General features: G+C 45.6%; 1 protein-coding gene across 1 annotated transcript in view; it reads left to right on the top strand.

The window, feature by feature from the left end:
- man2a2 (mannosidase, alpha, class 2A, member 2) overlaps positions 1–22,783 on the top strand; it is a 49,083-nt gene extending 26,300 nt beyond the window's left edge. The window contains exons 17-21 of the mRNA XM_084450834.1: positions 620–895; positions 14,538–14,671; positions 19,487–19,681; positions 20,145–20,258; positions 20,544–22,783. Of these exons, the coding sequence (XP_084306960.1) occupies positions 620–895; positions 14,538–14,671; positions 19,487–19,681; positions 20,145–20,258; positions 20,544–20,696 (872 nt within the window). The 3' untranslated portion in view covers positions 20,697–22,783. The remainder of the gene's footprint in view (positions 1–619; positions 896–14,537; positions 14,672–19,486; positions 19,682–20,144; positions 20,259–20,543) is intronic.
- Positions 22,784–27,232: the final 4,449 nt, after the last annotated feature.

Genomic DNA, 27,232 nt, shown 5'->3' on the forward strand with positions numbered 1-27,232 from the left:
GTATTGGGGGGGAGGGAGAGGGGCGCCAGTATCAAGTATTCTTGTTGACGTGAGAAAGAACAAAGTTCACAGTGCGTTTCCTGTTATCCTCCTTCTCAATGCTGAAACAACACATTGTTCGCAGGTGGGAGGATTTTCTAATGTCAGTGTGACCCCTGGCCACAAAAGAGCCATCATGTGGAAAACTGTTTGTCTATCTTGCATGGCCTTGTTTGTCCCCACGGGGAGGGGTGGTGCTGGGGGGGTGGAGCTCTGTGTCCAGAGATATTGGGCGTTCCCTCTCACACGGGTAGAGAGAGACACTCTGCTCGTCCCACGGGGTCCTAGTGCACTATTTGTTTTACCAGGTATATTTTAATAAATCATTACTATTCTAAAGTGTCTCGAGGATGTGCAGAATACATTTTTCCACCACAATACACGCACACTCACTCACTCACTAAGGTAGAGTATGTACAAACACACCACACACACACTCACACTCAGTCACTCACTAAGGTATACACACACACACTCACTAAGCTATGTACACACACACACTCATTCACTCACTCAAAGGTATGTACACACACACACGCTTTTCTACTCAAGCTCTCTATTCTCTCCTTCCCTCCTCCAGGAGTGGACGGCCTCTCTGTGGACATCACCACCGTGGTGGACATCAGGGACCAGGCCAACAAGGAGCTGGCCATGCGTCTGGTCACCGACATCCAGAGCCAGGACACCTTCTACACCGACCTCAACGGCTTCCAGATGCTGCCCCGGCGCCGCTTCCTCAAGCTGCCCCTGCAGGCCAACTTCTACCCCATGCCCACGCAGGCCTTCATCCAGGATGGGCAGCACCGGCTCACCCTGCACAGCGCCCAGGCTCTGGGTGTCACCAGCCTGGACAGCGGTGAGAGAGGCTGCAGACCGCCACTCTCAGCTAGAGCACTCTCATTCACATCTCCTCGCTTAAAGTGCAGGGAAACAATCCCTGCGTTGCAGAGCCAATCCAAAGTCTTAAAGCTCTTTTTCAGGTTTGAACCAATCCTAAGCAGTAGGCGTGGTCTAGTTACTGGCCGTTCTTGCCGGCGTTCTAGCGACTGTTTAAACGTAGAAAACTAGAGGTTGGCTTCCGGTGACGTCACCAACACGATGGCAGCATAAAAGATCACTCTCCCGACTTTAGAGTTTTATGCCCTAAAACTCGAATAATAATATATGAACGACTAAGGGCAGGGCAGCAAAATACTAGGCGCAAGCAGAAGAAACCTACGGTACACAAAAAATCAGAGGGAGAAGAGGGGCGAAAGCGGGCTAACTCCTTAGCTAGTGGTATCCGCCATGATGAGTGTTCAAGGCAAGGGGCTCGACGAGGATGTTAACAAAATGATTCTTGGAGAGCTATGTGATTTTTGGAGGGATAGCACAGAACAACTCAAAGATATCAAAAAAGACATCACTGGGATTCCAGTTACAATCATCAAGCCCCCGGAGACGCTGATGGAACAAGTCCGCAAGCTCAACTGGCGAACCGTCGACAGACCAAGAGGACGAGAACGCACAAGAATGAAACCCGGCTATGAAGAGAAGCTGCTCGCGTACAAACACCCCAATCCTGGGGATTGAGTCCATAGCCCAATGACTAACTGCACAAGATTAGAGAGTAAATAATGGACCTTTACGTGTTCTGTTGGTTACACAGTTAACGGCTCTTTTTGATAACATTATCCCTTAGCTACTGAAGTCACCTTGTCACGTATATGCTACAATATGCAAGGATTCTATTAGTAGGGGTCGAACCAGGTTCTTAATATTGTAAATGACTTTTGCCTAGCCTACATGAAACTCAAGTCGGGACCGAGCTGCCATACTTACACATGCGCGAGAGTATACTTGTGAATGTTGTCAGTATAGGGGGCCCTCTACCCATAAGGTGTGGAGGCTCTCCTCCAGAGCCCTGCTACCAGGGCTCATACGAGGTCGCTAAAAAGACCTCAATATTTAAGCATGTAACGGTAACCGCGGTATTACGGTAACCGCAGTATTTTTTGGTCACGCGGTAACCTTGGGACTAGCTCGGTAAAACCGTAGGCTAAACTCACTGTTCTGGACTGGTCAGATGTCTTAGTTATATCAAGCTAACTATTGGCATCGGTGTGCTTATCGGTGTCATATTTATTCAGTTTGAGTAATTTATGATCGAGCTAGCTAACCACCTTTAGCTCAATTGGCTCAGTTGCTGCTTAGCGATGAGAGTCCCAGCCCAGCTGATAACCCTCCGTTGCGGGTTGGGCGGGATGCAACGGCCGGCTAGGATCCTGCCTCTCATAGCTAACCAGCAACTGGTCACGTAGGGTGCATGTTCAATCCTTACGTAGCTTTCCGTTGCCCTGGAGGTCCACCCATCTGTGAGCGCAACAGAGGATGCCTGGGATAATTCACTGACAACCTTTGCCTTTTCCTGCTCATAAAGATTTGGCATGATCTTCTCAGCAAAGTGGGTGCACGACGGGATCTCGTAACGTGGCTCAAGCACATCCAGCATATGTTCAAACCCCTCATTTTGCACTACGGAATATCTGCAGCTATAAACACCCCAATAATACCTTTTGTAATATCTTTAGCCCGGTTGGATTCTTTAGCTAAGCATTAGCTAATGCTGTGGTGATGAGCGGTTGTTGAGCAGGAGGTTTTTCAAGCTCTTCAGCTCCTCCGCTAGCCATGTCTAACACTGGCAGCGCCTAACTAATGTGGATTGAACATGCGCCCCACGTGACCACGTCGCCTACATCCCCCCCCCCCTCTTGTCCTCCTTTCTTTCCATTCTCTCCTTCCTCATCTCTTGTCGTTTTTTTATTTTATTATTATTAGTGTGAATGCTTTAGAGCATTCACACTATTGTTATCCAGTTTTTTTATTAGGTGGGCTAGCTTGTAGAAGCTAGCCCAACTTGTGATATTCCCACTATTTCTTTCTTTCTTTCTTTCTTTCTTTCTTTCTTTCTTTCTTTCTTTCTTTCTTTCTTTCTTTCTTTCTTTCTTTCTTTCTTTCTTTCTTTCTTTCTTTCTTTCTTTCTTTCTTTCTTTCTTTCTTTCTTTCTTTCTTTCTTTCTTTCTTTCTTTCTTTCTTTCTTTCTTTCTTTCTTTCTTTCTTTCTTTCTTTCTTTCTTTCTTTCTTTCTTTCTTTCTTTCTTATTAGGAGGGCTAGCTTGCAGAAGCTAGCCCAACTTGTGATATTCCCACTATTTCTTTCTTTCTTTCTTTCTTTCTTATTAGGAGGGCTAGCTTGCAGAAGCTAGCCCAACTTGTGATATTCCCACTATTTCTTTATTTCTTTCTTTCTTTCTTTCTTTCTTTCTTTCTTTCTTTCTTTTTTTCTTTTTTTCTTTCTTTCTTTCTTTCTTTCTTTCTTTCTTATTAGGAGGGCTAGCTTGCAGAAGCTAGCCCAACTTGTGATATTCCCACTATTTCTTTCTTTCTTTCTTTCTTTCTTTCTTTCTTTCTTTCTTTCTTTCTTTCTTTCTTTCTTTCTTTCTTTCTTTCTTTCTTTCTTTCTTTCTTTCTTATTAGGAGGGCTAGCTTGCAGAAGCTAGCCCAACTTGTGATATTCCCACTATTTCTTTCTTTCTTTCTTTATTAGGTGGGCTAGCTTGCAGAAGCTAGCCCAACCAGTTTTAACAGCTCATACACATATTATACATACCCATAACTGTGCTGATTCGGACAATGTAAGTATCTAAGCCATGTGACTTATAGTTTTCGCTGTATGACGATTTGTTCGGCAACTGCGCTCTCCATTGAAACGTATGGGCCCACACTCTACCTTTTGAGCTTCTAATTTTGCATTTTTACCCTTTTTCTAACTCGTCGCCATGCCTAAAGTTTTTAAGCTACATGGACATATCATAGCCTAAAATGTTCCGCATTCTCTCAGGATTCCTACGATGTCAATATCTAGGCTGTGACCTTTATACTTTTTGAGAGAGAGCTGTCTGAAGCCGGCATGCCTTTCCATTGAAGTGAATGAGAGGATGCTCAGTGTCAGTTGAGATTTTAATTTGGGGACACGCGCAGGCTCTCTGTACAGGCACCCTTTTATGACTACTGTGGTAGCATTCATATTCCTTCCATCCTTCCTTCCTTCCATCCTTCCTTTCTTCCATCCATCCTTCCTAGCTTCCTTCCTACCTTCATTCCTTCCTAGCTTCCTTCCTACCTTCCTTATATTCAAAGAAATATTTAGAATTACACTTTTTCAGGCTGTAAACTCATATTACAGTAGGACCCCACTTATCCGAACCCAACAGGACCGAAGGTCGTTCGTATCTCTGAAATGTCCGGATGACTGAAACATATGTTAAAATGCACCAAATTCAATAAGTGGTATACTTGTTTCATATAGACTCATAATAGACCGATATATACCCTTAATTACTTGTGAAAATGCATCAAAATTGCAATCAAATGGACAACTAAACTCATACAGCCTAGCCTTTAATAGGCCTACAGTAGCCTAGAATAAAATAAACAAATTTCCACTTGAGTGCATGCTTTGATCAAATACTTTATTCTCAAATGAGGCCTACGCTGCATCGATAGGCTACTGTATTCGCAGAACAAAATGGTATAGCCTAAAAACAACCCAACATTAGAACAATTAGAGCAAATTATAATAAATAAATAAATGAAATGACAGACAAGTTGTCGTGTCTTAGGCTATTGCAGCCTAACAACCGATATAGGCTACCGTGGCCTAGGCTGTAGGCTATTATTTAACAAATACAGTAGGCCTAGTAGGCTAATCTACATGCTTACAACACGTCTGTGTTCCTGAAGTCCATTAACTGAGAACGAAAAATTACTCGATACTCCTCTGCTTCAGGTTGCTGACGCGCTTTCTGGCTACCAAGGAATGCAGCTCTTGCACAGCAGACTGCGTTTTGCGCTCGACATTAAAGTAACAAAGAAATTAAATGTGACAGTAGGCTACAGCCTACAGGCAACATGTAGGTCTACATACAGTTCTGTTTTTATTCACAGTAGAATACAGTACGTGTTTATTATGACAGATTTAAATGCAAGTAGGCTTACAGTACTGTAATGAAAATCCCACCAGTAACCAGATAGCAGGCTCAAAAAAAGTTTTTTAAGCCTGCCCGGTAGACCGGGAGGTTCGGATCTCTGAAGTTCGGATGAGTGGGGTCCTACTGTAATACCTTTTCTACTCTTTCAGCTATTGAACAATAAAACTGAGTTATGATGAGTGGTCTAATCTATTTTTGAGTGTAGTACTAGCAGTCCTCAGAGTTGGCTGTAGACACACGGTCTCCAATGAGGGGTGCATGGGGAAGGCCTGGCAATCACTGACCTGCCCCCCACAACCTCTGACCTGAGGGGGTGGAGTCTCGCCACTATCCACGCCACGGTCCCCACATCTCTGACCGTGAGTTGGCTAAAGACACAGTTTTCACGGTTGCGTGCATGTGGGTGGCCCGGTTAGCAGTACACTGTCCTCGACCGGCTCTGACCCGAGGGGGAGGAGTCTCGTCACCACGCCACTATCCACGCCACTGTCCACACATCTCAGCCCCAGAGTGAGCTACAGACACACGGTCTTCACCAGTGGGTGCAAGGAGATTGCCCAGATGTCACTGCACTGCCCGCGACCTGCTCTGACCCGAGTGGGCGGAGTCTCGCCATCACGCCACTACCATGCCACGGACCTCACAACACAGCCTCTGAAGTGGCTAGAGACACACGGTCTTCACTGGTGAAGGCAGGAGGGTAACCCGGTGCGGCCTACACTGTCCACGACCGGCTCTGACCCGAGGGGGCGGAGTCTCGCCACCACACCACTATCCACGCCACAGACACCACAACTAAGAGACTGAGTGAGCTACAGACATATGGTCTTCACTGGTGGGTGCAGGGAGATTGCCCGGACGTCACTGCACTGCCCCCGACCTGCTCTGACCCGAGGGGGTGGAGTCTCGCCATCACGCCACTACCACGCCACAGACCTCACAACACAGCCTCTGAGGTGGCTAGAGACACGGTCTTCACTGGTGAAGGCAGGTAGGTAACCCGGTGCGGCCTACACTGTCCACGACCGGCACTGACCCGAGAGGGCGGAGTCTCGACACCACGCCACTATCCACGCCACAGACACCACAACTAAGACTAAGCTGTGTGACAATTAGCTGTCTGAGCTACAGACACACGGTTTTCACTGGTGGGTGCAGGGAGATTACCCGGAGTTCACTGCACTGCCCGCGACCTGCTCCGAGGGGGCGGAGTCTCGCCACCACACCACGTACCTCACAACACCGCCTCTGAGGCGGCTAGAGACGTGCGGTCTTCACTGGTGAAGGCAGGTGGGTAGCCCGGTGCGGCCTACACTGTCCACGACTCGCTCTGACCGAAGGGGGCGGAGTCTCACCACCACGCCACTATCCACACCACAGACCACACAACTCAGCCCCTGAGTGAGCTAGAGACACACGGTCTTCACCAGTGGGTGCAAGAAGATGGCCTGAAGGTCAATGCACTGCCACCGACCAGCGCTGACCCAAGGGGGCGGAGTCTTTTCACCACGCCACCATCTACGCCATGGACCACAGAACTCAGCCCATGTTGGCTAGAGACGCACGGTCTTCACCGTTGGGTGCATAGAGATTGCCCAGAGGTCACTGTAATGTCCCCAAAGGCTTCCAAGCTTTAAGCTATACATTCCATCATTTATTCCATCTTTCAGCTTTGACAGTATTACTCTATTGCTCATTTTTCAAGCTAAGGCTTAAACTACTCAGGTTTAAAAGCATTCAAGTTCTTGGCTTCTTTAGGTAATGCAGTTCCAGTTCTGCCAGTTTCACATTTCAGCTAAGCTTCCAGGTTTTCAAGCTTACAAGCTTTTTAGCAATGCATTCCATCATTTATTCAATGTTTCAGCTTTGACAGTATTAGTGAAGTGTATCTTCCAGATTTTGTAGCAATGTATTTAAGTTCTTAGCTTCTTTAGGCAATGCAGTTCAGCTTCCAATTCTGCCCATTTCACAGTTCAGCTAAGCTTCAAGGTTTTTCAGCTTCCAGGATTTTCAGCCGTCCAGGTGTGATGCATTTAACATTTCAGATTTTTCACATTCATGCATTTTCAGCAATGCTTTTGCTATTCTGTTCAGCTGCTCAGCATTCACACGCATTTTCTGCAGGAAATTTCTGAAGGCAATTTTCTAGTTTTTTTTTTTTTTTTTTAAGACCTGTCACTTCTTTCATCCAGTCTCCTGCCGTAGAAACTCAGCATCAGAGATCAGACCTGGGCACTCTGCTCAGCCTCTTTCCCTCTTCTCACTGTTCAACACACCATCTATACCCACAGACCTCTATCACTGCTCAACACACCATCTATACCCACAGACCTCTATCACTGCTCAACACACCATCTATACCCACAGACCTCCTCTATCACTGCTCAACACCATCTATACCCACAGACCTCCTCTATCACTGCTCAACACGCCGTCTATACCCACAGACCTCTATCACTGCTCAACACGCCGTCTATACCCACAGACCTCTATCACTACTGAATAGTGGTGCAACGGATCATCGTTGATCCGTGATTGTAAGGAAAGCAGAAGCACTTTAAATTAAAAGAAAAAAACTGTACACATCAGAAATGTGTTTAATAAATGCTATGGTGTTTTTTCCAAAGTACAAATCTTCCTCTTTAAATTTTGTGTTTAATACCGTGATATACCGTACCGTGGACCTTGATACCATGATATTACCGTACCGTGAGTTTTTGATACCGTTACATGCTTATCAATATTGGAAGTCTATATGTTCTAAGTTTTTGAAATGCAGTTTTATTTTATTTTATCTTGTTTATGGTTCTAAGCTGTCGTTCATTGCAGCGGAGGGAATGCCGTTATTTTGTCAGCTCACGAGATTGAATTTAAGTAGTCTAACGTTGGGTCAAAATGCAAAACAATATTAAGATAACTACAGACAACCCCAGAGAGGTGTGGCCATATTGATATCCAATAAGATTAATTATGAGCATCTGTCGGAAAACTAGGATAAAGAGGGGCGATATGTAATGATTAGGGGTAAAATAGAGGGTCATTGGTGACACTGATTAATGTATATGTGCCTCCAGGAACAGAATGGCCCTTCTATAGGCGAATGTTTGATTTGATGGCCATGGAGACACAAAAGTATTACAATTTGTGGAGGGGATTTAAATATTAGGTTAAACCCAAAGCTGGACTCGTCAGGAAGTTGCCCCACAATATCTAAGCCTATACATGAGAAAATGAATGCACTAATGAAGGAAATCAGGGTTCAAGATGTGTGGAGAGAATTTAATCCCACTACTCGAGATTACACACACTTCTCTTCACCACATCGGATTTATTCAAGATTGGATTATTTTCTTACCTTTAGTAGGGATAGACATAGGATTGTGAAATGTGAAATAGGAACAATTGACCTCTCGGATCACAGTCCAGTTTATTTGACCCTCAATTTAAATAACAAACCAAGATCTACCCTTTGGAGACTGAACTCGAGCATTCCGGATAGCCATAAAGCACAATTTAAGACAGATTGAAACTTATATAGAACAAAATGAGAATGGTCAGGTGTCGCCATCAGTGCTCTGGGATGCATGCAAGGCTGTAATGAGGGGGGAAATTATTGCTGCCACCTCTCAACTTAAAAAGATAAGGCAGGAGAAGTTGGGTAATTTGCAAGCACAACTAAAACAACTGCAAAGGGACCACAAGGATAGCCCAGACCCAGAGGTGAGACATGAGAAATTTTCAAAATTATTAGCATATAAATTACGGAAACAGCAGGCCGATAGCTCTATTTAAAAGATCCGCAATCCCCAAACTAAAGTGATACAACACGGAATAGGAGACATTCACAGTAGCTTTGTGTTATTTTATAAGAACTTGTATTCTCAGAAACAATTAGACAATGACTCCCAATTTGAACTTGTTCTTAATTCTTTAAATCCAAATTACTGAGCAGCAAAATGCGAAATTAATATCAGAAATAACTGTCAGAGTTAAACATAGCAATTGCCAAGTTGAAGGCTAACAAATCTCCAGGTACTGATGGATTCAACTCTGAATGGTACAAAACCCTTAAAGAGCCACTGACCCCAATATTGTTTGCAGCTTTTAATTGGATACTGATGGAGAGGGAGGTCCCTACATCATGGAGGCGGCTGTAGCTCAGTTGGTAGAGCGGGTCGTTCAATGATCGAAGGGTCAGTGGTTCGAATCCCAGCTCCGACTGTCCACATGTCAAAGTGTCCTTGAGCAAGACACCTAACCCCAAATTGCTCCCAATGAGCAGGTTAGCGCCTTGCATGGCAGCTGCCGCCATTGGTGTGTGAATGGGTGAATGAGAGGCCATTGTAAAGCGCTTTGAGTGCCGCTAAGGTGGAAAAGCGCTATATAAGTGCAGTCCATTTACCATTGACCATGGAGGGAAGCTATTATTTCAGTTATACCAAAGGAAGGTAAGGACAAAACGGAATGTGGGAATTATACACCAATTAGTGTTCTTAATGTAGATTATAAACTCTTCACATCCATCCTAGCTAGAAGAATAGATGGAATCATGCCAGAGATTATTCACATTGATCAGACTGGCTTTATCAGACAGAGGCAGACTCAGGATAATATTAGACGTACATTGCATATTATGAGACGTAGTTAAAAATAATGTTGAATCCATTATTGTGGGACTGCTGATGGAATACATGGAATACATGATGGAATGTATTGCTTAAAAGCTTGGAAGCCTGTCGGGGACAGTACAGTGACCTGTGGGCAATCTCTATGCACCAGACGGTGAAGACCGTTTGTCTCTAGCCCACATGGGCTGAGTTCTGTGGTCCATGGTGTGGATAGTGGCGTGGTGGAAAGACTCTGCCCCCTTGGGTCAGAGCTGGTCAGGGGCATTGCATTGACCTTTGGGCAGTCTCTTTGCACCCACTGGTGAAGACCGTGTGTCTCTAGCCCACTCAAGGGCTGAGTTGTGGTGTCTGGTCAGAGCCGGTAGTGAACAGTGTAGGCCGCGCCGGGCTACCCACCTGCGTTCACCAGTGAAGACCGTGTGTCTCTAGCTGCCCCAGAGGCTGTGTTGTGAGGTCCGTGGCGTGGTACTGGCTGGTGGCGAGACCACCCCCTTGGGTCTGAGCCGGTAGTGAACAGTGTAGGCCGTGCCAGGCTACCTACCTGCCTTCACCAGTGAAGACTGTGTGTCAATATTTAAATATTTCTTTGAATATAAGGAAGGAAGGAAGGAAAGATGGATGGATGGATGGATGCTACCACAGTAGTCATAAAAGGGTGCCTGTACAGAGAGCCTGCGCGTGTCCTCAAATTCAAATCCCAACTGACACTGTGAGCATCCTCTCATTCACTTCAATGGAAAGGCATGCCGGCTTCAGACAGCTCTCTCTCAAGAAGTATAAAGGTCACAGCCTAGATATTGACACCGTAGGAATCCTGAGAAAATGCTGAACATTTTAGGCTATAATATGGCATGGCGACGAGTTAGAAAAAGGGTAAAAATGCAAAATTAGCAGCTCAAAAGGTAGAGTGTGGGCCCATACGTTTCAATGGAGAGTGCAGTTGCCGAACAAATCGTCATACAGCGAAAACTATAAGTCACACGGCTTAGATACTTACATTGTACAAATCAGCACAGTTGTGTGAACGTTTTGATGTATAATATGTGTGTGAGCTTTCAAAACTGTAGGAGTGCCAGCAGTTTACAAAATGTGTGAATATTTTCAAAGCAACTGCTGCCACCACTCTAAAAACATAAAGTTTCTGAACATTCCAAAAGCAGTTTCAAGCAGTTTCAATGGGACAAAAAATTGTTTTAAAAGTTACATTTCTTAAAAACTATAACAAATATAAAAAATATGAATGGATCCGTTCAAGAGCTTAACGTCATGAACATTTTAAAGTTCAAGTTTGAATGAAAATTCTAGCACAAAGTATGAAGAACTAGTTAAGGTCCAAAAAAGCGGGGAGAATAATAATAAGAAAGAAAGAAAGAAAGAAAGAAAGAAAGAAATAGTGGGAATATCACAAGTTGGGCTAGCTTCTGCAAGCTAGCCCACCAAAGAAAGAAAGAAAGAAGGAAAGAAAGAAAGAAAGAAAAAGAAAGAAAGAGAAAAATAGTGGGAATATCACAAGTTGGGCTAGCTTCTGCAAGCTAGCCCACCTAATAAAGAAAGAAAGAAAGAAATAGTGGGAATATCACAAGTTGGGCTAGCTTCTACAAGTATGAAGGAGTTGAAGGCTGAAGGTTTCAAAACTCCCCCATAGACTTCCATTCATTTTTTTTTTTGAAAAAGCAGAATATTTTAAAAAGATTAAAAGTTAAAAACAGATAATAGGCTCAAGAGTTGGGTTCCTCAGGGCATGTCTTCATACGTGACATTGATGCATAATGGGATACTAAAGAGCTTCCAGGCGCTTAAAGAGAACCACAATTTGGAAAGTAAAGATTTTTACAGGTATCTCCAAATACGACACTATTTTGAACACAACATAAGGGACCTCTTGAAGACCGGGGAGAGAAGTGTCCTGAAAGTATTTTTTGATTCTTATAATTCCAAAGCCCTCAGAAGTATTATTTCAAAATTATATAGTGGACTCCAACAGGCTAAATCGGAAGATACATTAAACATAAAGCGGAAATGGGAGAATGAGGGTAACATCACTCTCTCGATAGAGGAGTGGGACAATATCTGTCAAATTCAGTGGAAGACAACGAGCTCCCATACATGGAGGGAGTTTTGTTGGAAAAACACGACCCGTTTCTTTGTGTCTCCTGTACAGAATAAGAGACAGGATTTGGACTCAAGGTGTTGGAGACAATGTGGTGAGGGTAAAGCAGACCATCACCATGTATTTTGGAGTTGCCCCTCCCTTATAACATACTGGTTTGAGGTTCATAGGTGTCTGGAGGCTGTTCTTAAGGTCCAGATCCCACCCAGATTTGAGGTGATTTATCTGGGGCATATTGAGCGGGACATGCCAAATAAGTAATTTAGAATCCTAACAGCTGCCAGTAAAAAAAAACATTAACCAGGAAATGGCTGCAACCCATCACACCCACTTTGGAGGATTGGATGGATGTAATACATGACATCTTTGTAATGGAGAGACTTACCTATAATATAAGACTAGAGTCAAACAAATTTGTTAGAATCTGGGAAAAATGGATTGAGTATGTTTCCCCTATAAGATCAGACTTTGTCTAGTGTAAGAAAATGTATGTGATTAATGACGAAGCACAGGCTCCCTCTTTATTTTATTTTACCTGGTTACCGGGTGATTTCTTATTTTTTATTACTATTGTTATTTCTTTTTCTTCTATTATCAGTCCTCAATGTTATGAGGAGTTGTTTGCTAGAGTGTGAAGGAATTCTAAATTGGTCCAATGGGACCATCTCATCTCTGAAGAGGATATTGCAGTATTAGGATATTATCTACTAAGTTATTGTTACTTGAGGATTGTAAATCAGGAATGACTGTGATGTATAATGATGCCAAATTATTCTGTAATATGCCGTTGACTTTCTTCATTTTTTCCAAATAAAAAGATAATAATATAGCTGCAAGCAGCAATGTGGGGGCCAAGCAGGACATGCGACCAGCGCATAAAAGACAACAAGCGAAACACGTCATAGGAGTCTATTCAAATCGCTACCGCAGTTTTGAAAATCGGGCGTACGGTTCAGAATATACGCACTTCCAACTTTGACAGGTTGGTGGCGCTAGAGACTTTGAGGTGTCGACATAGACTTGGTGACAGGGGTCTCGGGACCGTCCACGATGAGTGTGCCTAATGTGGTTATGATACATCAAAACCTTACTGAGATTTGACCACACTTCCTGTTTGGCGGCTTGGACGCCAAATTCGATTGGCTGTAGCGAGCGAACACCTTCGACAATCGAAAATCCCTCTAGGAGTTTTGTGGACATTAGTCTAAAGAATGTGTACAGCCAGTTTCATGCAGATTGGTGAAAATCCTTAGGAGAAGATACATTTTAAGTGTTTTACACAAAATACAAAATGGCGGGAAATCCAATTGGTGGAAAATGACATCATAGGATGCGATGAACTCGGCATGAGCGAGGGATTCCAACGGTACCTCATTTTTCAAAATCGGTTACACAGGTCAAAAGTTGTGTGCATTAACGCACTTCCAACTTTGACATGGTGGTGGCGCTAGAGGGTTTGAGCTGTCGCAATGCCACTTGCTGCCAGAGGTCATGGGACTGTCCCCGATGAGTGTGCCAAATGTGGCTTTAATACATTAACAATTTTCTGAGATATGACCACACTTCCTGTTTGGCGGCTTGGACACCAAATTTGATTGGCTGTAGCGGGCGAACCCTTTCGAAAATTGAAAATCCCTGAACATCCTATGTGGACATTGGTCTAGAGAATGTGCCTACCGAGTTTCGTGCAGATTGGTCAAAATTTCTAGGAGGAGATACATTTGAAGTGTTTTTCAAAAAATTCAAGATGGCGGAAAATCTATATAACCGGAAGTTATGGGTCCTTGAGGCAAATTTGTTCATCATGAGGAGAGACATATGTCTGCAAAGAGTCATGTCTGTAGGTCAAACGGGGCCTGAGATATGCCTGTTCAAAGTTCGCAACTTCAGTCGGCTGCTATAGCGCCCCCTATTGGCTAATCGATCTGGGTCGTGCTCCATGGACTCAGCACATCATCCTCTACCATCATGCAAATTTTGGTAAAAAGTTACCACTCCGTTCTATAGGCTGCCATTGACTTCAATGGCAGAAGAATAATAATAATACCATCAATTACAATAGGGGCTTCGCACTGCGTGCTTGGCCCCTAATAAAAAAAAATACAAAAATAAAACTAGAGGTTTGGAGGCAGAGATTCCCATCTTATCTCCTTACCTCCTATATCCTCTCTGCCTCTCCCATTTCATCCCGTTGATTTTTATTTTTTTGTTTTTAAGCTCTGAATTCTGAGGAAACGTCTCTTTAAAATGACTCAATTATTTCATAGTTATTTCATAGTTTCACACTTCACAAGAGCTTTTCTTGGCGTATTCAGTTTGGTGCTCGTTGGAGGGAGGATGATTTTCACTGTCGACTTTCACCTCTGAGCATGACATTTTAGCTACACTAGGAATAACTGAGGATAAAACTGTCAGGCAAGCCACTAGCCAGCTAACTGCAGATTAAACTAATGTTAACTGCGCTGTCAACTCTCATGACCTCAGATCGGAGTCTGGCAACACTGCCAACACCAACCCCTCCAAGCAGAGGACATTCCAAGTGCTGCTAGCAGCGGAGAAAGCAGAGAATTTTGACTCTGCGATGTCTCTGAAATAATACTATGAAAAGTATAATTTGCTCAGAGTCTGGAGACAGTTGTGGTTCGGTCCGGATCCGGACCGGAGTCCGGACTCTGAGGATGGATGTGATAGATGTTTACCAACTTAACCTCTCTCTCTCGTGTGTCTCCAGGCCAGTTGGAGGTGATCCTGGACCGCCGGCTGATGCAGGATGATAACCGTGGGCTGGGTCAGGGCCTGAAGGACAACAAGAGGACCGCCAACCGCTTCCGCCTCCTGCTGGAGAGGAGGACCTTTGGCAACAAGGTCAGTCAGAGCAGACGGGAGTCGTGGAGCTACATGGACCCAGTGGTTCATGGAGTAGGATCCTCGAAGCAGATAAAACGCCATGTTAGGTTGTGAACCAAAGGGAGAGATATAGGCTGGTTGATGCATGTAGAGAGGAAACTGTCTCATCAATAACCACTGTCTCTCCATTCTTTGTCATTTCCCCTCCCTTATTTCTGTTTTTGTTAATCCTCGTCTTCAACTCTTCCCTCCTCTCTGTTGGCTTCTCACTGACCCTCAGCATGCTGGTTTCTTTGCCAAACTCTTCTCCAAGTTTCACTCTTTCATGTCGTTCATCTTGAGAGGCGGAGGTGAAGAGGTAACGCTGCCCAGGCAACATTGAGGACGCTAGCTACAGATGTGGGAACATAAGAATGTAACTTGACCCGCGGTATTCTAACAGGCGCTTTACGTCATTCCGCACCACCGCTCGCCTGCCCATAGGGGCGCAGTAATACCACTCATTGACCCATTGCTGGCTCGCACATTAGATTAGCCTACCGTTCTCAAACTCCTTGTTGTCTGTCTGGTTGTAATTTAATTATTACGAACAAAGCCTATCTATTTATAGTTTCTATCTCTGTAACTGTCGCCGGGTCTATATCTGTTAACTGTCGGGACAAGTAGAAGTTTAATACATTAGGCTGAGTGTTCTCATATGGAACATGGCATCAGGACGAGTAAGATGGCTAACGGAGATGACCAGAGATGTGTTTGAAATGGTTCACTCACTCCCTCCCTATTACCATGGATGTATTGAGTGCGACTCATAGTGAACTACATGGGGAATGATTTAACAGTTTTGGGACACATGGAATGTAACTGCGTAAGATATTCATGACTCAAACAAGCAGACGCGCCGATCACTGATGGCAGCAGGTTGAAATATCAGGTAGTAGCCTAGGCTATTCAGGTTCCATGTTTAGTTGAATGATAAATCCCATATAAATGGTTGGAATTCTAATGATGTGCAAGTGTGATTTTGTCAACTTAATGCTGTCTGCTAATAGCAGGCTGTGAAGCTGCACGATGAGACCGTGATAGCACGTTAGCTCACGACAGCAGCTTCCATAATATTAACGGTAGCTGTCGGTGGCTAAAAAGCAGATAGATAACTTTACAACGTTGATTCCTGTAGCTATTTTGATGCTATAAGTTCAACTTCTGTTTCTCGGGCAGGAACGGAGACGAACTCGCATTAGCAGCAAAGCAGCTAGAGGAATGATCGCGCGGTCTCTTTAGCCCTGAGACCATCAGGCAGGCAGCAGGAGGTCGTTGAAGGCTTTATATATTATTATGATATTATGTCTAATAATACATTCGTTGAAAGTAGGCTACACAGGCTGATCTACTATACGGAATTGGACCGAGGAGTGTTCTCATATGGAACTATGCTGCACACGCCCGCCCGCGACAAGAGCTGAATTGTAGTCAGCTTGCCCCGCTGCGCGCAGGACGCGTGCGTCCCCCGCTCCGAGCAGAACGCAGGCGGAATGTCGCTCCCCGTCTGAAACGGCCTTGACTCCTGGAATCCCAAGGTCTTTCATATTGAAATTATCTTGATGGCCTGGGAAGAGACGTGTTAAGGGGGTGCATCAGTCGTGAGCCTTGACAGTAGGCTACCAGCCTGCGCTGCGCTCAGAACAAAGTTGGATGAATGGATGGACTTTTTGGAATCCTGCAAAAATGTTTATTGCGCTCTAAAATCATGAAAGCATAAATGTAAAAATGCAGCAACAGAAGTAGTCTAGATGAGATGGTGGTTTAAATGAATGGCAACACATAAATTCAATGGCCGGTCATGGCAAAGCACCCGCTAACGCAGGCTACTCCCACGATCCAGGGCTAGGAAACCGGTTCCTCCAGTTTATTTGAATATAAAAGAATTTGGGGGGGTGGGGGGTTACAATAGTCTAGTCCAGGTTCGCTGGAGGACCTGTATTTTCAGTGTTTGCTGGTAGCGGACTGCATCGATCAATGCAATGACTCTTCAGTTTTACCCTTTTCATCAATAAAACATCATTTTTACAACCATGTCTCATTGATTGGGAAGGCATTTAGAGCTGCCGGTCTATTAGCCTACATTCGGACTCAGAGGATGACATAACTGTTTATTGAGAAACAATTGGCTATATAAAGAAATACCACAATGCATGTAGTCTAGATATATTACATTATGGTTATACACTTTATGGTAGACTGCCCTCTCGCTCGCTAAGCAGGCTACATTGTGGTTTTGTTCATCGCCTATAGGCTACACATTAGAAAAATGTTTTTTTTTATATAGACCTAGAAGGAATCATTTCCTATTTTAATACAATTCAAATTCTGCTTAGAGGGAATTATTTTCAACGGACATTATGACCTGAGCATAATTAATAATTATCTAAGTTAATATAGGCCTATGAGAACGCAACGCTTTTTACGATAGGCTAGGCCTATACGTCTTGTGATTGTACTGTAGCCTAGGCTACAACTTAAGGCTTGCCCTATTGAATTCATTTTATAGGCTACTCATTATTATCGAATTATCTAGTTGATATATGAATAAAACAATAAGCCGTTTTAATGGCTATGGGCTACTAGTTGTAGCTATATGATGCGCTCTGCTCTTACGCACGGTTGAGGCGGCAGCTCAAATACACAGCCAACTGGAGATGTCGCGTCTGGGGAGGCTCTGCGTCTCTCCACCAGTCCCCAGCGAGTCCAAGCTATTCCCAATGAATAATACTTAGGCCTATTTATAATAGCCTACATAGCGCAAAACTGTTCATATAATAGGCTGTAGCCAGCGCGAAACTGCGCATTCCCTATAGCCGTTCATTGAACAGCTGGCGGCCGGTAGGCTATAAATAAATAAAAACATACACGATATTATGTTATTTGAATGATCTTGAATATATATATTCAAGATCATTCAAATAACAACATATTGTGTATGTTTTTTCATTTATAATTTAACAATAGGGGGTGCAACAGAACACAATTTTAGGGAAAGTCATTGACAGGCGGACTTCAATGTTTTATTAAAATATAGTTATGTGCAAATGAAAACCCACAATCGTCCTATGGACCTTACCCCGATTTTGGAAATCAGATAAAGGCGTTCACAAGACCATTTCAATAATCGCATTATTACAATTATCGGTTGATGTCTCACTGTCAAACCTGCCGCTATGCACAAGATAGTTAATGTCCGGATATGATTGGCAATGAGTGATCTTTACTCATGGCGACTATTTCAATTTTGTATGGATCCACAAGTCGATCAAGCTTATTTTTTCTTTGTATCGTGCTGAAGCCATATAGCCTACTGCGCTCAGACTTGGCTACATTATGCCCCGTCTTCAAATTTACTTCCGGGGTTTACGAGTAGCCTAACAGTTGAATGCGTTCCAGAAACAAAACGCAAAACCCTCACGTTCACCACATCTTTACTAACAAATATATTTACAATACTGTTATTTTGCGCATTTGACCAAACAGCCACCACGTCTTGACCCGACGTCAGTTGCCGAGATAGATAGGCTACTGTAGGCCTAGATATATTATAGGTGTTCGTAATAATTAAATTACATCGAGGTGGATAAAACATGTGTTTGAGAACAAGGTAATAATAACAATTAAACGTTATTTGTATAGCCCCTTTCATACAGATACCTTCAGCTCAAAGTGCTTTACAACAGAGCATTTAAATTAAAGAATGTGAAATTTAATGATGCTTCATTCGTAGACTATAGGAGAAAAACAGAGCCCAGCCTGCTAAATCTACTCAAAGACGCCACCTGGCGGTAGTGCATCACTAAAACGAAATAACACCCATCTGAAATCCCACGAGATTTCCAACGGGATTTCCCTGCCAAATACCGCGACGTGAAATGCTGCAGCAAGTTACATTCTTATGTTCCCACATCTGTAGTTGGCCGTGTGCTCTGTGCTGTAGCTAGTCTGTACTAGTCTGCTCTCTAGAGAGTCGCCCTTGTGTAGGTGATCTCCCTGGACCAAAGCCCTCGTTTAAAAGCCAGTCTCTGCAGTGGTAGCCCTGCACATGGCCGTCTACTGCATGAAGTGGATGTGATGGTTGAGAAGGATACAAAGCCGAGAGCTGCGTTCCAAATTGCATACTTCCATACTATATAGGACGCCAAAAAAGAATGTAGAATGTCCCAATGCGGTATGGCAAAAATACAGGTCGTATTTTGCAGTATGCAAACCAGCAGACTTTTCTGCCTAATCTGACCCACAATCAATCCTGTGCGCAGCGGAAATTACATCACACGTGCGAGTCGCGTCATGGACTGCAACAGATGTGGTCAAATTTCGGGGTGCAATGTTATGACAAAGCGTTATGTCCCGATTGTATGCATACTGCGTGAAAAGTATGTACTTTCTAGGGGCAGATGAAGTATGTACTGGAAGTAAAAAGTAGAAGTATGCGATTTGGAACATGCCCTGGCTACCCTGATGCCCTGGCTGCTCTCTGCTAACCCTAACCTTAGCCACACGGAGGGACGGGGGGCAGGGCTGGGACAGGGCGGGGGCTGGGACACGACGGGAGCTGTGGCGGGGCTGGGACAGGGCGGGGGCTGGGACAGGGTAGGGTGGGCTCTCCTGTAAGACCTCAACTGAATAACTAACAAGAGGTTTTAACCTCTGGGACTGTAAATGATAGAATGCATGAAGTGTATTCCACCCCCCTCCCCACTGTGAGCTCTAATCCCAACACAGATGACCGTGGCCCACGACTATCGTCCTGACCCCTGACCTCCTGACCCCTCCCCTCCTGACCCGCAGGTGGCAGACAGCGGGACCACCAGCTTCCCGTCCTTGCTGAGTCACATGACCTCCGCTGTGTTGAACCACGAGGTCCTGGCGCTGCCCGTCCTGCCCAAGAAGCGCGGCGTGCCACCCCTGCAGACCTTCGCCCCCCTGCGGAGCCCGCTGCCCTGCGACATCCACCTGCTCAACCTGCGCAGCATTCAGAGCCAGGTGGGCTGGGTGGGCTGGCTGGCTGGGTGGGTGGGCTGGCTGGCTGGCTGGGTGGGTGGGTGAGCTGGCTGGCTGAGCTGGCTGGCTGGGTGGGTGAGCTGGCTGGCTGGGATCTACATTATTTACATTTCCTTCTGACAAAACAATATATCCAATCAAACTACACATCACAGTACAAAGACGCAACACAATCACACTACATACTACAATCATAGTACACATCACAATACACACTGCATAAACCCACTGGACATACAAAATACATAATGTTACACTTCACACAATAAACAAACCTACTACAGCTAGACTGTGACAGGAGACGCTGTGACTGGATCAGAGATGTTTACCACATGAGGTAGGAACGCAAACACGCCACTACTGCACTGGCTGGGATGGGGTTTCCATTGGTGCTCACGGGAGTGTGTGCGTGCGTGTGTCTGTGTGTGCGTGCGTGTGAGAGTAGCAGGACTCCCACTCTCCATCTCCGTACACGGCCCTCATCCTGCACCGGAAAGGCCTGGACTGTGACCTGGAGGCCCAGAACATGGGCTTCAACTGCAGCACAACGCAGGGACAGGTCAGTCTCACCACACACGTCTGCACTTACAAGAGTCTGGAAAGAGTTAGGCCCATGCCTTATCTGCCTTGTGGACTCACTGGGGAAAACATTCTGTTCCTCTCTCTCTCTCTCTCTCTCCCCCTCTCTCTCCCCCCTCCGTCTCTCTCCCCCTCTGTCTCTCTCCCTCCCTCTCTCTCTCCCCCTCCTTCTTTCTCCCTCCCTCTCTCTCTCCCTCCCCTTCTCTCTCTCTCTCTCTCTCTCTCTCTCCCCCTCTCCATCTCTCTGTGTCTCTCTCCCCTGTAGCTGTCTGTGTGGTCTCTGTTCCGTAACCTGGACCTGCAACTCGTCCAGCCCATGTCTCTGTCTCTGCTGTACCCCGGCGTGCCGCTGGCCAACCACTCCTCCATCAGCCTGGACCCCATGGAGATCTCCGCCTTCAGGCTCAAACTGCGCTAGGCCCCGCCCTGCCAGGCCCAGCCCGCGGAGGCCATCACCGCCCACCAGGCTCCCACCGCCCACCAGGCCCCCGGCCCAGACCCGGACCACCTAGGCCACGCCCTCCTGGTTGTGATCAGACTGCATCCCTCCCCCTCCCCTCCTCCCCTACCCCCCAGGCGCACAGAGGGGGGGCCAGTCCAGGGCGTCCGGACCGTGTGCATAACAGCACACACACCCACACAAACTTACATTCACTCACACACACACACACACACACACACACACACACACACACACACACACACTACAACCTGAGGAAACAGGTGTCCAGGACTCACGACTGTCCAGCAGGGGGCAGCAGAGAGCCATGACAGACTCGGTCGCTAACTGCTACCTGCGAACAGACACCTGGACTGGTTTTTTTTTCTATAAGATCGGTCACAGCGATCGTCTGCTTGGGCGTCGCCGTAGTGATGCTCAGCTCTCTTTTTACAAGAACCTCATTCAAGACAAGTCTCCACCCCCCCCCCCATCCCGTCCCAGAGTAACTACTGAATGTAAACTAAGAGAGGAACGACGGAGAACCGGGGGGAATGGGGAACCGAGGAACGTGCTGCGGAAAGTGCGTGTGCAATTTCAAAAGCTTTATTTGACGTGTGTTTTTTCTCCCCCACGTGGAGGACGCTTCTCTGGGCTGGGGGGCGGCTCGCTAGGCGCCGCCCAGCTCAGCGCACTTTGTTTTTTTTGTGTTTTTTTTCTACCGGTCTTAACTAATGACTGCAGTGTACCAGTGTGAATGTGCCCTCTCTCTCTCTCTCTCCCTCTCTCCCTCTCTCTCTCTAGCAGAGAGGCTAGGTTCTGTCACGCTGCAAACATGTCAGCGTTGGAAAGAAGGAAATCACTTTAATTCAGTCCGTCACCTGATCTGTGGTCTCTGACCTCCTGCCGTCCTCTCGGCTACTCTCACCAGCTCTGAGGTGCTCTGAAGAGACTCTCACCAGCTCTGAGGTGCTCTGAAGAGACTCTCACCAGCTCTGAGGTGCTCTGAAGAGACTCACCAGCTCTGAGGTGCTCTGAAGAGACTCTCACCAGCTCTGAGGTGCTCTGAAGAGACTCACTGACGCCTCAAGTTTATCATGTTCTGACGAGTTGGCTGTGACCGGGGTCGTTTTTCTTTTGGACTTAATGCTCCCAAACCAACTCTGTGCTTATGCCCCCTATGTGTTTGTACGCCATCGTCTTTGACGATACCTCATTTAACTTATGACAAATATCACCATGTGTACTAGTATGTTGATGTCGATACTTCTGTGCAGATACACAGTGGGCCGGGTGGCGGTGAGTAGTGAGGTACAGGGTGCAGCATTGGGGACGGTGTGTTTCTGCTCATAGTACTGATAATGTTGGCGTTTTGAGAATGAAGCATATTAGGGTGAGCCTGCAGTCTTAGTGCTGGTGCTGGAGGAGCCCTGTGTGATTGACTCCTGCTCTGACCCTGGTCCACTCTGGTCCTGCTCTGACCCTAGTCCACTCTGGTCCTGCTCTGACCCTGGTCCACTCTGTCCAACGCTACACAGCCCTGTCCGTGTTGCTCTGTCCATCCCTGTCTGCTTATACTGCCCAGTGTCCCCTTTGTCTCTGTGTCCTACACCTGAACTGGTCGGGTGAAATGAAATCCTTTCCAATCGTGTTTGCTTGAGTCTGTCTGGAGTGATAGGTGGGGTTTGGAGGCTGTGTGTGGGTGTGGGTGGGGGGTTAGAAGCCTGTGGGTTCCGTTACGCCAGGCAAGAATAATCGAGCACAGATAACGTAGCTGAAATCATTTCAAATATGTATTTCCACTCCGGTCTGTTCCAACACGATTCTGTTCAGGGTTACCCATCTTGTTGTCTCCTACCCTTTCTGGCACCTCCAGGCCCTCTGCTTCTCCAGTCCCTCTCCCACTCTCTTACGGTCTGTGTACTGTATATCAGAATCTGTCCTTTGTCTTTTTTCGCAATATTTTCTGTAGCACTTATTTTGTGTTTGTGGAGATTATGAGTGACGGATTTCTTTGTTCCCTGTATTGATGTGTGGAAAAGAGATGCATAGATGAACGCGACAGACGGGATAATTAAATATCAAACAGGATTCTTTGTCTGAGAAAATAAAGATGGAATAGGATTCTTTGTCTGTCTTCTACTGATTATTGGTCCATTGGCATTTTACATGGCCAGTCTAGATGGTCAGATTTCAGTTACATTTATTCTCATTATTTTTTAGTTCACTGCACCATATTCTTTTAGTGAAGTTCCTGAATGTCTGTGAGAGCTTGAGGGTGCTGGTGCATCTGAGGTATAAATCAGCCGGGCCAGACAGCAGTACTGCAGAGAGACAGAGCTGCACTTCACACCTGAATGCACTGAACTCCAGCCAGCCCAGACAAAATATTTCAGCCAAATTCAAATACAAACATCCTGATTTTGACAACATAACCAACACTAATAAAATACTGATTCTGTTGGGGGAGCACATGGAGAGCTTGTCTTCACCTGCTGCACTTTGAGGAGAAAAAAAAAAAAAAAAAACATTTTCCTCATTATTACTGTTGTATTGGTTATGCTATCTATTGTTTGTATGTTGAGAAAGTGCCCCCCCCCCACACACACACACAATTGTGTGTAGGCCTATACACTGTACACACAGTCCTGAGAATGACACCCCACCCTATTGTGATTGTTGTTGTAGGCTATTGCTATTGTTTAATTCATCGGTTACCTTAAGATTCCTGTTCTACTATCTTTTGTTATTGTATTATGTATTTTTAGTATATTTTAATTAATTGTATTACACAATTGCCCTACATTGTGCTGTGTGCTTTGGCAATATGCCTATTGTATTCTGTATGGTCATGCCAATAAAACCGAATTGAATTGAACTGACTGCCAGGTCTTCTGACCCGCTGTGCAAAAGCCAGATCCTCATCGAGGACCAGACTCCATCTCTGGCGAAGGCTCTCGCATCATGCCTCCAGCAAAGCCAATTGCGGGTGAGAGATTTCTCCCTATTTTCAACTTGTAAAGAGGACAGCAGTTGGCGTGACGGAATGCTCAATTAATCTGACTGTCAAGGAGAAGGCGGCCGGGGGAGGAAGAGGAACATTAACGGCGAAAAATGCGGGTTCCAAATCAAACTCGATCAAGGACATAGGCTACTTTAGACTAGAGGGAAGAGAGACAGGACTGCCTCAGGACTCTGTCTGATTGCAGCCCTGACAGAGGAGGTTGGCCGATCGTGCCTGCATGGGAAGACGGTAATGGCATCGTGGAGGAGGTGGGGTGTTTTGGAGTGATGGCGCCGCTGCTGTAGCCTCCGGGTACAGGCTGCGCTCTGCACTCCAAACTCTCTCATGCCGTGTCTGTAAGTGCTGCTCAGCCGAGCCGCTACACCGGGACCGGACTGCGGTAAAGCCAGCCTTCAATTCGGAAATACAAGTCATGCGGGCCACAACCAATTCCCCTTTGCGCAAACATTAGCGTCATTACGGGAGAGGACACAGCCTGCTGCCCGGGTTCATGTCCGGAGTACCCAAGCCCCCAGGATTCGAAATCTAAAGTGAAGGCCTATTGAACCGCGCCATCTTGGCTAGATTTGTAGTCATTTTGCTATTTCCGGTGACTTTTGTACTTGCGCAGTTGTGCTTTTCTGTCCGACGCGTGTCCACGCACGTTCCCGGCTCTCCCCGCTTTGATTTAGCAATGAAAACCGGCTTACACCTGTTTTTGTAAAATATATCCATTGGAGAAATTATTTTTTCATCCAGGCATCTTAGTTTTAACAGGTTAAATATAACTGAACATGTTTTGTTTGCTAGTAGATGGTATTCATTCCGTTCGCGATAACGTTATTGCAGCCAGGCTAAATTCCTCCAGGGAGCCAGTGACAAGCGAGTTGAAAAGCTTCACTCCCCGCCAGCAGGAGCTTTGGCCGCTGCTACCGCATCTCGGATAACCCGCTGAGTTCGTGGCTGCTATTTCACATTCGCCCTTGATCAATCCCAAGACCGATCCATGGTAATAATGAATCAATCGTTCAGATCGGCAGTGCTGCATGCATGTTACAACATCATTGTTAGCTTTATTAACATAACCATAGACTACATTTATCTCTCTAACGTTAGGCTATCCATCTTACACCAGTCGGCCATTCGATAGCTAGAAGCGGTCAACGCCAACGTTGACCGTGGACGTGGACGCGCGTAGGACAGAAAAGCACAAGTACAAAAGTCACCGGAAGGCCAGAAAAGCACAACTGCGCAAGTACAAAAGTCACCGGAAATGGTCAAATGACTATAAATTTGCCAAGATGGCGCGGTTCAATAGGGCTTCATTGTTGATAGCGGTCAGTGAATGGAGTGGCTGTATCCAGTTCTATTAATACATCCATGGGAGTAGCTTACGGCCCTCATGTCGAGGCTTGATCCAGTTGTTCAACTTTGCTGGTTTGGGAGCATCAGATCAGCGTCATCAAGCTAAGCTCTTGTTGACAACAATTACAAAACAGCCACTAGACGGTTTCTCATCACACTCAAGGACGGAGTTAAGTTAACTTCAAGTATATATTTTCAAGTATACTTTGTCAATGTATAATACCAATGTACTTGCAGTACACTTGTAGTATACTTTAAAGTATACCTCAAGTGTAACAGTAGTACACTTTTTTAGGTTACCAGTATACTGATAAGTATACTATAAGTAAACTTGTTGGTACTACTAGTCCACTTTGTAGTTTATCAAAGTATACTTTGAAACTGGTCTTCATGTACTTGATGTTAACTAATATGAACACTACTAGTGGACTACACAAAATTCACAAGACATACTCAGGATTAAGAGCATATGTGTTTATATTTTCGTCACGTTAAACTTTTACAACTTAAAAATATGGCCAATCATTTGTATAAAAACAATTTGTATAAATCTGCAGACCAGTTTAATCTGTCAGTCAATTAACCGGTCAGCCAGCCAGCCAGTCCGTCAGTCAGTCAGCCAACCAGTCAGTCAGTCAGTCAGTCAGTCAGTCAGTCAGTCAGCCAGCCAGCCCAGTCAGACAACTAGTCAGTCAGTTAACCAGTCAGTCTGAGCTGGAGGTGGGCTGGGGAGGGAGGGAGGTGGAGGTGGGCTAGGGAGGGAGGTGGAGGTGGGCTAGGGAGGGAGGGAGGTGGGCTGGGGAGGGAGGGAGGGAGGTGGAGGTGGGCTGGGGAGGGAGGGAGGTGGGCTGGGGAGGGAGCTGGAGGTGGAGGTGGGCTGGGGAGGGAGGGAGGTGGAGATGGGCTGGGGAGGGTGTGTGTGTGACTGACAACTCACTGGTTGGTTAACTGACTGACAGAGCGAGGGGGAAGAAGAGAGAACTTGTCAGTGTGTGCACAGACTGCACAGTCTGTTGGGGCAGTGAATCTTGCGAGGCTTCTGGAAGAAGAGCTCCAATGCCTCTTGGTATGGAAACTCTTCTGGTGCTGGTCCGTTTATGGAAATCCGCAGGCATGCAGCGAGGTGCTCCCCTTGCAGACGATTTTGCAGGTCAGTTTTGACCTGAAAAACATCAGAAACAGGTACCAAGCCTTAAAATAAAGATATTAATACATGTAATCTGTACACTGCTTCCATGCTCTCAAACTGATTTACTTTTCATATCCTGGCTGCACCTGTGGAATAATTTGGATGCATGTGCATTCTCCTTACCCTATTGGTCAAAAAGTCCCTCTGACAGTTAACACTGGAGACAGGGATGACCAGCCCAGCTGCAGCAAGTTGGCTTAGGTTTGGGTATATTCCGGCCCACTCGTCCTGCTCACTGGCCAGCAGCTGCATAATCTTAGCTTGACTCTTATCCTTTAGAGATTTGGCAAAAGAGCAAACAATGTAATTTAAACATTTACTATACAAGACAGATGAAAAATCAATTATGTTTAAATAAGCAGTAAACCACTTGAATGGCAAACCGGACGCCTTAAATCGAAAACGCAGATGTAGAGGGCCAGGCTCCGCCCAGCCCTAAAAATCAGGTAAGTTACTAACCTGAAATGCCCCCGATAGGTGTGGTTGATAAGAGCACCACTCTTGTTTGATGGTCTCTTCCTCCCCTGGGATCAGTTTTTGGGTGAGAATCTCCAGGTTGGAGATGTTGGTCTCTTCATTTGTCGTCACTGCCCTTGGACTCAGCACACTGAAGGCCCTCAACACCTCTATGTCCTGGAACCTGGCATTGAGGTTCCTCTCCAGGCTGCTGAGGTATGAACCTGGCATTGAGGTTCCTCTCCAGGCTGCTGAGGTACGGTTTGAGGACCTGGAATGATCGGTTCAATACTTACAAAAAAAAAGAAAAAAATACTTACAATTCTTGAAGGTGCTCTGTTTGATTTACTGCACTTTTTGTAAAAAAAAAAAAAAATCCAATATATGCAATAAATAGGTACAGGGAGTCATAACTATCTGTATAGAAAATATAGCCAACGGTGTCGTGCCTGTGGAGAAAATGCAGAATTTATTTTTATTATGAGCGAAGCCGGCCCGGCG

The sequence above is a fragment of the Borostomias antarcticus genome (assembly GCF_949987555.1).
Source record: "Borostomias antarcticus genome assembly, chromosome: 16".
Taxonomy (NCBI): domain Eukaryota; kingdom Metazoa; phylum Chordata; class Actinopteri; order Stomiiformes; family Stomiidae; genus Borostomias; species Borostomias antarcticus.